Source organism: Silurus meridionalis, chromosome 13, assembly GCF_014805685.1.
Source record: "Silurus meridionalis isolate SWU-2019-XX chromosome 13, ASM1480568v1, whole genome shotgun sequence".
NCBI classification, from domain to species: domain Eukaryota; kingdom Metazoa; phylum Chordata; class Actinopteri; order Siluriformes; family Siluridae; genus Silurus; species Silurus meridionalis.
In genome coordinates, this window is record NC_060896.1 from 11,475,675 (window position 1) to 11,488,237 (window position 12,563).

At 36.9% G+C, this 12,563-nt stretch overlaps 1 protein-coding gene across 4 annotated transcripts in view; it reads right to left on the reverse strand.

Annotated features, from left to right (window-relative positions):
- Window positions 1-1,607: 1,607 nt before the first annotated feature.
- The window catches only part of mgat4c (mgat4 family member C), a 132,663-nt gene continuing 121,707 nt past the window's right edge, over window positions 1,608-12,563 (reverse strand). For 2 of the 4 annotated variants that reach the window (XM_046863832.1, XM_046863831.1), the window contains 3 exons: window positions 8,558-8,703; window positions 3,530-3,677; window positions 1,610-2,896 (listed from right to left, as the gene is read on the reverse strand). In XM_046863832.1, coding sequence (XP_046719788.1) covers window positions 1,740-2,896; window positions 3,530-3,677; window positions 8,558-8,686 — 1,434 coding nt within the window. In that variant the 5' untranslated portion in view covers window positions 8,687-8,703 and the 3' untranslated portion in view covers window positions 1,610-1,739. Of the gene's footprint in view, window positions 2,897-3,529; window positions 3,678-8,557; window positions 8,704-12,563 lie in introns of all 4 variants that reach the window. The other 2 variants (XM_046863830.1, XM_046863833.1) reach the window with 2 other exon arrangements.

The window sequence follows — 12,563 nt, forward strand, 5'->3', positions numbered from 1 at the left end:
CACATAAATAATTTACATTTTTTTCCCAGATCAAATGGCATTCATTTTTGTTTCAACACTTCAGATACAATATACAAGGCAAACAAATTCTAATGATACATGTAAAAAAATATACATCATTTTACAATATACATACAGTACCATATGACAAATGATGCAGTGATGAAATACAACATAAATATACATCATCGAGCATTCTCTTCACTTAAAGACCTATGCAGTACACTGAGAGATGTACACTGCGGTAGTAATTGGACCAATTATACCAGACCAAGTACAATACGTTGCTGGTCGAAAAATTCAAAGCAGACATTTTGGAGACAAGTAATAAAACCTTAAAACAAATAACAGGATTACTCACAATGCAATATTCTTCTCTGGCTCATGCACTGTTGAGTGATGTGTTTTCATGTGTTTCATTATTGAGTCAACAAACACCTTCCAGTAATGGTATAATTCAATTGGAAACCCAAACCCACCAGTTCCTCAGGTGGCTCTCTGAAAGAGGACCTGTGCTTTTCTTTAAAAAAAAGGGATTGAGAAAAAGATTGTTTTGCAGTTATACTTGCCTTGTTGCTAGGATAAAAAATAATTTATCCATAAAGGTTAAGAAAAATCACGATTGAAAAAGAAGGAACCTGATATTCACAATGGTAAGTTGAAGAGAATGAAGATTGGTACTTGATGAGATTTTCCCCTACTACTACACCATTATACTCATATTTTTTTAGCATAACATTTATACTGTTTAGACAATCATGCTGTTTTTGTATTGCTGCTTGGTCATTTTCCATTTATATGAGAATAGAGGACCCATCTGTTGATGGTACAGCTTTGGATACAGCAAGAAACCCAAAGAAAATCCAATTTACTTGGGCAAAATTGTGCTGAGGCAAAAGAGGGGGCAAAAAGAATGAGTGGATGGTAAAACAGGTCCGCCTCATTTGTCACTGTACTGTTCAATCACAAGCTTTCAAAGACGGGAGAATAGAAACACTGTGTTGTAGCCCATGCTTCTGAAGGAACACACCAAATTACACACTGCAATTTCAAAACACTAGACTAAAGGTGACCCTTCAGGCCTGAGGTCGATTGGACAAATGACATTCCTTTTACCATTTAGTGGGGAGACGACGTGAAGTGCAGTCGACTAAATTCATGCCACAATACATTGTATATTCAATGCCACATTGACCATATGCTTGCTGATTGAATGAGATAATGAAAGTAAATGGTTAAAAAAAATGGAACAAACAAAAATATCAAACAACAAATCTTTGTATTTATCAAGCAGCTTTATCATATGAGAATGTAAGTGGACGTCCCAAGGCTGATTGATAATGCCTCTGCAAAATGACGACACCAGCAGTCAGACTTCTGAAGAGATTATGGTATAAAAAACAAACAAACAAAAAAAACAGCATAAGCCTACAGTGTTCTTACTTGTTAATGTAAAGTCGGGAAAATATCATTTTATCAATTCATTACATACTGTTTTTTTTAATACATACATAATGTATGAAACAAAATGAAAGGGATATATATATATATATATATATATATATATATATATATATATATATATATATATATATATAATTATAAATAACCAAATAAATAGTAAACCTAATAAATAAATAATCAACCAAAAATTAAATAAATAAATAAATATACCCAGCAAACTAAATGACTGATTGTTGTGCATTTTGTGTGATAGTAGTGATGATCCAGAGCAGTTCTCATTGATTTGGAGGTTGAGTAGTCCACAGGCTTATACTTCTGATGATAAGCCATTCCTTCTGGTTGGCTGTAACCACGATGCGAACGCACTCAATATCAAAAGCAATTTTATGGTTCACGTTGTGAACCTCAATGTTCCCATGTTTAAACTCTCCTAATGTGATGTAGGAGGAGCACTGCCTGCCCTTTTTTGTTCCCACCAGTTTCTCTCCAACTTCTAACGCTCCATGGTGCAAAATGTCATTCTGACGGTCATCTGTTCCAGTGCTAATCTTAATTTTGCTGATTTTTGTCGGCTTGTTGAACACTATGACATAAAAGTCCCCGGTGGAAGGAGACTTGCCCCAGAAGTACTCGTCCACACTACTGTAAGCTTTGGCAGCATCATAGCTCTCAAACACGTTGATGTTTGTGTATAATGTAGCCGGGGGGTTATCTGGGATATCAAGTGAGTCCTCCTCGAAGTCGTCATCCTTCAGTTTATTCTCAGCCCCCTTGTACGAGGAGTAGTAGCCCATGTGTTGGAAAAGCGATGGCTTGAAGCGGATCACTTCCTTCTGGGCCAACAGGCCTCGGAAATGAATCAGCAGCCAGTCACAAGGCATCTCCTGATAGAACATGAGGAGAAAGTGTGCAAGTCTGGGAAGATCTCTAGAGTGGTAGAGCTTCCCGATGTAGCCGAGTTTAGAGAATTCCAGCGTGACCCAGTACGACCCCTCTCTGGAAGTGACAACCTTTTTTAGAGCGGTGAGAAAATTTCGTGAGCATCGCACATCGTCCTCCAGCATCATATAAAAGTGGGAGAGGTTGGTGCAGAAGTTGAGCAGGAAAGCATAGTCTACATTCTGCTTGGAACGGAACCGAACTCTATCCTCAGGGTCATTGTAATTTCTCTTTAGCCCGTCAAGAGATGGGTAAAATTCCTCGGGTGCATGAATAACCAGCAGGCGTCCTGCTATTATGTGATGTCCAAATTTGCGGGTGATCTCCTGAACCAAACTCTCACACCAAGCCAGGTCAAAATCCGCCAGGTGAACCACAACTACAATCTCTTTTAGCTCTTCGTAGCTTGACTGGTCAAAAATGGATTTGATGGTCTCCAAAAGGTAATTTCCTCGTTTTCTTTTTACGGATGACAATCCAATTGTGAGGTACTCTGTAAAATACAAATATTTAAAAGACAAACATGAAGACAAGATCAATGCCAATAATGTACACTAAATATGCAAGAATATTTGCAAAGCTCTTTCCAGCAAGCTGTATGCTTAATTATGCATAGACCAATATGTTTGTTAGAATTGATATATAACTTCCATACTGTAAACTTTTTTCTAAAGTTTGGAACATGACTGTGGGGATTTGTGCTCATTCAGCCTTAGTAAGGCTGGGCAATGATGTCTGGCAAAAAGGCCTGGTGAAAGTGCCTTCCAATTTTGTTCCATCCCAAGGGTGTTTAGTGGGGTTGAGATCATGGCACTGTGCATGACACTTAAATTCTTCCACACAAACAATGTCATCATAGATCTCACTCTGCACAGGGGCACAGTCATGCTGGAACAGGTTAGGGACTCTAGTTCCAGTGAAAGGAATTTATAATGCTACAGCATACAAAGATATTCTAGACAATCGTGTGCTATAGCTATAGGGGGCAGTGTCCACATTTCTGAATGCAACTCAATCATTGTGTCTCAGATTACAGTATATTCTGCATCTAGAAGTTGCATTAAATAACAACTACATAAAAAAAAATGCAACAGTACATCACATAGAAATGAATAAATAATAATACTTTTTCGAGGAAGTGGGGTCCCAGCAAGGTAGCGATAAGTTACGTTGATTGTTCCAGAAAAATTGGTGATGTCTTTGAAGGTGTGAACATATCGCTCAGAATTTAAGGGGTGCATTGAGACCTCTCTCAACTGCCGTTTATCCTCCTCCTGTGGACAGATAAGTATCAATACAGATATATATATATATACACATATATACACATATATATATATATATATATATATATATATATATATATATATATATATATATATATATACAGTGAGGAAAATAAGTATTTGAACACCCTGCTATTTTGCAAGTTCTCCCACTTAGGAATCATGGAGGGGTCTGAAATTGTCATCGTAGGTGCATGTCCACTATGAGAGACATAATCTAAAAAAAAAATCCAAAAATCACAATGTATGATTTTTTAACTATTTATTTGTATGATACAGCTGCAAATAAGTATTTGAACACCTGAGAATGTTAATATTTGGTACAGGAGCCTTTGTTTGCAATTACAGAGGTCAAACGTTTCCTGTAGATTTTCACCAGGTTTGCACACACTGCAGGAGGGATTTTGGCCCACTCCTCCACACAGATCTTCTCTAGATCAGTCAGGTTTCTGGTCTGTCGCTAAGAAACACAGAGTTTGAGCTCCCTCCAAAGATTCTCTATTGGGTTTAGGTCTGGAGACTGGCCAGGCCACGCCAGAACCTTGATATGCTTCCTACAGAGCCACTTCTTGGTTATCCTGGCTGTGTGCTTCGGGTCATTGTCATGTTGGAAGACCCAGCCTCGACCCATCTTCAATGCTCTAACTGAGTGAAGGAGGTTGTTCCCCAAAATCTCGCAATACATGGCCCCGGTCATCCTCTCCTTAATACATTGCAGTCGCCCTGTCCCATGTGCAGAAAAACACCCTCAAAGCATGAGGATTCTTCTTCCTCCCAACACGTTTAGTGGAATTATGACCCAAAAGTTCTATTTTGGTCTCATCTGACCACATGACTTTCTCCGATGACTCCTCTGGATCATCCAAATGGTCATTGGCAAACTTAAGACGTGCCTGGACATGTGCTGGTTTAAGCAGGGGAACCTTCCGTGCCATGCATGATTTCAAACCATGACGTCTTAGTGTATTACCAACAGTAACCTTGGAAACGGTGGTCCCAGCTCTTTTCAGGTCATTGACCAGCTCCTCCCGTGTAGTTCTGGGCTGATTTCTCACCTTCCTTAGGTGAGATCTTGCATGGAGCCCCAGTCCGAGGGAGATTGACAGTCATGTTTAGCTTCTTCCATTTTCTAATGATTGCTCCAACAGTAGACCTTTTTTCACCTAGCTGCTTGGCGATTTTCCCGTAGCCCTTTCCAGCCTTGTGGAGGTGTACAATTTTGTCTCTAGTGTCTTTGGACAGCTCTTTGGTCTTGGCCATGTTAGTAGTTGGATTCTTACTGATTGTATGGGGTGGACAGGTGTCTTTATGCAGCTAACGACCTCGAACAGGTGCATCTAATTTAGGATAATAGATGTAGTGAAGGCGGACATTTTAAAGGCAGACTAACAGGTCTTTGAGGGTCAGAATTCTAGCTGATAGACAGGTGTTCAAATACTTATTTGCAGCTGTATCATACAAATAAATAGTTTAAAAATCATATATTGTGATTTCTGGATTTCTTTTTTAGATTATGTCTCTCACAGTGGACATGAACCTACGATGACAATTTCAGACCCCTCCATGAATTCTAAGAGGGAGAACTTGCAAAATAGCAGGGTGTTCAAATACTTATTTTCCTCACTGTATATAATGTTCTTAATATTAGAATTAGTGCTCATCTAAATATTTTATAAAGCGCCAGTAACCTGCTGAAGTGACATATTTCCTTATTCACACTGTACCCATCTGTCAGCACCATAATCTAATGGAGAGGGAAAAGTGAGTACACCTATTTCTAACCAGACAAAAGATGGAGGTCTTGATGGGCTTTTTTTTTTCTCCTGTTATGGGGTTTTTCCAGACACATAATGTATCTCCAACAGCTTGAGGGCTGAGTTTGATAAATGGTTAGTTTTACTTAAACAGATGCCATGTTAGCCAAGCTCAAACATCAATTCTTCAGCAGCAGGCTAGTCCTGGTGCTGTCGCTATGTAGCAGAAGGCTTCATTATTCTGCTTACAGAGCAATGCTTGATTCTGCAGATTTCCAATAGATTTCTGCTTGTTTATTCCATGTGTTACATAAACAAATTATTAGTTTTTACAAAATCAAACTATCAGCAAAAAAAAAAAAACCTCCCAAAAAAACACCCCAGAGATTTCTATTCTGAGATTATGGTATTATTGTACAAACAAATGTATTGTACATACATGACTGGTTGTCTAACTTTCTGACATCTGTTTAAAAAAAGAAACATTGCATATATACCCGCTGACTATTTTATTGGGAACTCCTTTCATAATTCATAATGTATAATGCTATATTGAATGATCACATAAAAGGGGATCTCAGTTTCCTTGATAATAGCATGGTTATTGGTGCCTGACAGGCAAGTTCTGATATGCACAGAATGCTTAAATTTTGACGAGATCTAAGAAGTAGTTTGTAACTGACAGGAATAAATAAACAAATAAGCATTGTGTACAACTGTGGTGAGCATAAAAATATCTCATAACACACAGAAACTTGTACCAGATGAGCTACAACGGGTTTCTCTCAGGCCCACCAAAACGAACAGTTCAAAACTGTTACAAATGTTGCTTTTTTTTTTTCTATCTACCTGTCTGTCTGTCTGTCTGTCTGTCTGTCTGTCTGTCTGTCTGTCTGTCTGTATGTATGTCAATCTATATATATTTGAGATAATGTGGATTGTTCTCAGACGATCAACATGCACAATTTGGCGAATGGTTTCGACATTTTCAGGGGTTGAGCTCAATGAAAGTCTTCCTGATCTCTCGTCGTCTTCCAGTGTTGCTCTTCTGCTCTTGAAGCATGCGCGCCACTCAAAACACCCTGAACGACTCATTGCAGCATCGCTTGTATGCCAAACGTATGTCATTTCAAACGCCTCTGTTGCTGATTTGCCCAGTTTCACATTTGCGATTTGTTCTGACTTGCTGTCCATGATGAAATCACAGATGTGGTAATGCATGTAGTCAGAATAGCACCAGCACCAAAAGTCTCAGAACTTTCTAAAGCCAACTTGAATGTGTTTATGTCTATATATGATTGCTAATTAAACTCAGAAACCTAGTTTTGTAAAAAAAAAAATAATAAAAAAAAGGAACATCTGTTAAATAATTCAAAAGACAAATACACATGGTGTTGTGACCACAAAGTTTTGATCATTAACTCGCCCTTATAAAACAGTAAACAGACTTTCGCATTTGTAATGCATCATGAAATTTTAATTATGATACATTTTGAGATCCAGAATTATGCGTACAAGACATTAATTTCAATGCCACAATTTATAAGAACCTATAGAAGAACAAACAAATCTGGAAACCTTAGATTGTGCAAAAAAAATAAAATAAAATAAAAGTTTCCTCCCACAGATAATATTTTGTGGGCAGAATAACAGAAGTAAAACTTTTTGTGCAATGTCCAAAGTCTTATAGGCTCTGTTCTTGAAACTCTGCAAGAAATTGATTATGTGCCATCCTGTCTGAGTGGATTTGGATGAATCATTACCTTAACTTCATGACAGAGGCAACCATTGATTTAATGCAGTTTCTAGAATCTGAGAGTAGTTTACAAAATAAAGAATGATTTCAAGTATTAAATATTGCTTATGTCATTATTTTTGCCACAAATATATATATATTTTAGAGAAAATGCAATTATGTAAAAAGAACTTAGATTGACCTTAGATGAAAGATATTTACTTGCTCCAGCTGCCTGTGATTATTTTTTATTTCATGCAACCTCTAATGGCCATTTTCCCTTCAATAATTCTGGGGCTGACTGTAACAGGTCTGACCTGTCCTTTATAGAACTTCATCATTTATAAATGACAGAAGGAAATGGCCTTTAAAAATGGCAAAACCATTCAGTAACTGTGTGACACACTGAACCATATGCAGAAAACATGACATATCAAGTTAGTTGTGCACTGAAAAATGTACAGGCAGAATTCCTGAGTTACTGGAACCATTAGTAAAGAAAAAAAATTTAAGAAAAATTGGTTTGGAGTCATTTGTCTTAAACTCCAAGCCATCAGCAAAATACAATTGTTCTGTCAAAATGAAAACCAGGATCAAGAACATAATGCAACTGAAACAAGTTCAGAAGTTTACATTTAGAAATTTACACATCATTGGTATGTTTCCACGCAGATGGTTGTAATTGCCAGATGTTTGCATCATGGCGGCTTTTGGTGTTTGATTTAAGGCTTGCTGCATCAGTAAAACAAATGTTGAGTGATTACAATTTTTTTTCCGTTCAAGTTTTTTTTTATGTATTTATTTTTTATCTGAGTAAAGAAGGACATTGTGAATAAATGTGTGTTGCAAATAAGGTTTTAATTTCGCCTCTTTTATATTTATTGTTTTATATTTTTAATAAAATTAACCACAAATACTTTTTTTGCATTCTTATCACAAAAAAATACATTCTCTGCCGCTGAGTACAGCTCCACATGGACAGCCTAAAGATACAAGATTATTGTGGGTGGTAGCACTTAGAACCCATAAAGATGCCTTTGGCAGTTGATACAAACAATTTTGATATCATGGTTTAGGACTACAATTGCTGTGATAGCTTTAAGATTGCAAACGCCACAAACACTATACTGTGTCTTTGAGTCTGGATTCTCTCAAAGCTTTTTCTTCATATAATTTCACTGAGCTTTTCCTTTGCCACCATCTCCTCTAGCTTACTCAGAAGAGAAAATGTACAGGGATTCATTTAATTTAATATTTAACAATTACATTTTGTCTCCTCAATTAATCTATTAGCTGCTTTATGTCCATTGTTAAAAGTGCTATACAAATAAATAATTTTTGCTATTACCATGTGTTAAGATAAATGTAAGAGTACTCACCAGCACATAGCCATCCTCCATGTAAAGGTTCATGAAAAGCAGAAAGGTAATGAGAATCACCAAAAAGGGGATGGTGGAGCGCTTACGTAGACATCTCATTTTATCCAGATTCTTCAACAAAAGCCTCATGATGGAGACACTCAGATCTACCAAAAACAGAGAGCAACAACACATCAGTTGTGAATATCATGGTGCTAATTATAAAAATTACATTTTAAGTATAGGAAAATGCCAAATATTACATTTTCACTTAACAGCAGTAAGACACTTGGTGTTTAATGATACTAATTGGTTTCGGGTGGAAAAAGCAGGTTCTGTGTTAATCAGCAGCTTTGTATAAAGTGGATTGCCGAATGCTGTCTTGGCTATAAAAAGTCTAAGATGGTGCTGGGAATGGCAGACGCAAATGCTGTCATGAAAAGAGGCTTAGCTCATTGTTGCAGAACACTTGTACAATCATGTCTTCAGAGAATTATCCCAGGGCTCAAACTGCATATCTGTACAGAAAACAGAGTATAATCTATTTGTTTGTAAGGCAATGCACCGGGTAGAAATTCAATCTGAATTTAAAGCCACTTTCCCAGGCACTACATTCAGGAATTAACCTGAAAAAACAATGTTTGTACGCTACACTGCTGATTTCAGACAAGAAGAAAATGATAGGATTAATATTAAGACCCCCTTAGTATTAGCAAACTTGATACTAAGCATCTATTATTCATACTCATTAAAGTCTAAGCACGGGCAAGGCATTTGCTAAGTATTTTCCTGAAAATCCATAAAGAAAAAAAACATTTCCTTTCATCTAGGACAGGAAGAAATGGAGGACAATAGCATGATAAACCAAGATGGGATAAAATGTCTGCTTATTTCCCTAGCAGCAGAGGGCCATTTTGTTCTCAGTAGCCTTTATTTGAAGAAGAGTGGCTGCAATCGTTATCATCTTTTTGCTGGAGAAAAAAAAACAACAAAAGCGCTCCATTATGTGGAATATGCAAACTTGGGGTGTTCTTTCCAATGCTAAATTACACTAAACATGCAAAAAAAATTTGATATGAAATAAAAGTGCTGTTGAAGATTCTCATGAAAGCATCTGCATAGCCTTTTTCTAGAAATTCTGCGAACCACCAAGAACCACTAATGGAATACAGAACAGCTATATGCTAGATTCCTTGGCCAAATAGCTATCGATCTGGCTGACCACCAGTCTGCTTCACCAGGGAATAGGACAGTCAATTGCTGCCTGTGCTAACAGCAGTTAACGTGTTTAGACCAAACAACAGTCCATTTCAACACCTATAGAAATATCACAAATCACCACCTTCTGATCTTTTATGGACTTTTTAAAAAAATGTGGTAGATACCTGTTGTTAGTGGAACATGATATTCTAATACTGAAACTGATTTAGTTGTCCATGCTCTTTTCCCCTTTACTCTTGTTCTACTTTTAAAATCTTTATAGATAGGCGTAAATAAGGCCTTACATATTCACAGTGCGACAAGAGATCAGACATCTATCATCAAAGCAAAATGTCTGCAGGGTAGAACTGTCAAGGATGTTTTTGAAACTTTAGGGGCCTATGCCAGGCATTAATGCTTTCCTCTCAAGCCCAAAAATATTATCAAGCAATACAGATACACACTGCTTTGCATCGGGTGGTTCTTTGCTTTCATATGATGCATTCAAATTGTGTAACACACACTGGGCCATTGATTATCCCATTTATACTGTTGTGTTTGTGGGGCAAAATGTGACTGAATGGATAAAAATAACAGTTAATTTTTATTAGCTCTTCCACAGAGACAAAGTAGGGCTATAAAAGTATCAGCATTTGAATGAATTGAGAGAGAGAGAGAGAAAAGAGAAAGAAAGAGTAGAGGAACGTAGGTATGTATGGATGTGGATGTGTTTAAGTATGTGTGAATTAGGTGCATCTTTTCTGCATCTATACTAAAAATAAAACATTTGGTGTTATTACCTTATGCCATTTTCCATTATATTTTTCATTTTAAAAGTATCTTGAGTCACGGCTCATTTATTAGAATTGTCACGAATTCACAGAATTCACAGAATTTAAATAACACTCAAAAGTCATTCATTTTAAAACATAATGAAATTAGGAAATTGTTACTATAGCTCTATTACAAAAAAAAACTAAAACTACAGCCCCAATCTCAGAATCTGTGTAGAAAAATTTCACAAATGCATTCCTGTGGTACGGACATTATCCACTCCACAGTCCCTCTCAACCTTTGCAGTATATCTCACAATTGAAAACTGTACAATACGGTTCTATACAAGACAAACAGTGTTTCAACTTACACTTTGCCTTGTAAGTGTGTTTTTGTGGACATTTTATAGATTTCTTTATTGGTTGCTATAAATCTTGGGGGAAGAGTTTGCAACACAATCTGGCAACCCAGTTGTTAACTGTCTTTTTGGCCGCTCCTCACCCGTGCAAGGGGATTAATTAACTAATTTGTTTCCAACATGCTCCACAACATTAAATGTAACTATAAAAGTGCTCAGTTGATAAATAAGAATTGATAATCATTTGCAAATTGTTTTGGTATGAGAGGGCTATGCCAATTTATGATGTGCTGCTTTGGGTAGTATCAGTAACTTTGCTTTTTATCTGACTTTATCTCATCACTCCTAATTATTTGTCTATACCAGCATGTCATTCCTTACTTACATGCTATTCCTCCCTTGGAATTCCTTACTTATTTAAACAGAAAACATTTGATTAAAGAAACAAGCACAAAGTCACCTTAAATATATTTAGATTACAATGTCAAATCTTATTAGGATACATTGCCTGATAGATGCATGGATACATTCTTGAGGTCTACACCTTTGAACTCTGTTTTTCTCCTCCTTGCCTCAACTTCACTATTGTTAATAAATAGAGAAAAAAATCACTTTGCCAGACCAGTGGAGGTTTACTGTACAATTACACAATTGGATGGTTTTTAAATTTTCTAGTTCATGCTGTTTTGCATCTGAGTTGCACCGAGGTTATGTCATGATAATGCAGATTAATGGTGGGTCTGGATCCTTTCAGCTGTTTAGACTGCAGGTGGACTCAGCTTCGCCACGGGAGATCACTCGGGGAAGCTGCTTTACACTTTACTGCTGATGCGGTAAGAGAAACTGGGGCAGATATCTACACAGACCTTTCAGAATATGCAGCAGAGAACAAAACAGGGTGACACACCCCTGACTAACACAGAGATCCACCATGGAGAACTGCAATAGATCATGAGCAAGGGAGATGCATGTTTGAATGAAATGCATTTCTTTATTTTGCAAAAAAAAGAAGAAATGATTTATTAATATATTATGTGTGTCAAGCTTTCTCACCCCCTCAAATCACCCTTATACACACTCCATCCTCATTAGATATGCCCTCTGGCTCACTGCAAAAATGTCTATTAGAAATTTATTAAGCTGTGTGGATATCACTCATCACTAAACTCAAAGGGCTGAACTCTACTACCCATGCATACAACGATCTTGAACAAACAAATCCTCTGATGTGGGCTTTTGATTTCGGTTTTCAGATAATGTCGAATTTAACACTTAATTGTTTCAGACAGAGGCCAGACTGAAAAACAAAGCCCTGTTTACATCTTCTTGTCTGCCAAGGACCTCACTTCTGAAGAGATGCGTTTTGATGAGATTGCCTATTCAACGACTCATCACCTACCACAGTGGAAACAGTGCAATGGCAGATTAAGCATGTATACTACAAAAAGAGGTAACTCATCTGGACTGTGTTCACTGAACACACAAGATCATAGAAAATTCACTTGGGTTGCTCCAATATTGGCTCATCTGCACATTCATCTGGACTCATTAACAGATGACTGAACAAATTTACTGTTCATCTCAATTTTTCTAACATAAAAGTAGTACAGCAGCAAGCCTGTATATAGTTAAAGGAATTAAAGGAAGGCAACTCTAAAAATGTGTTTTTTTATTATTTGCACATTTAAAATAATT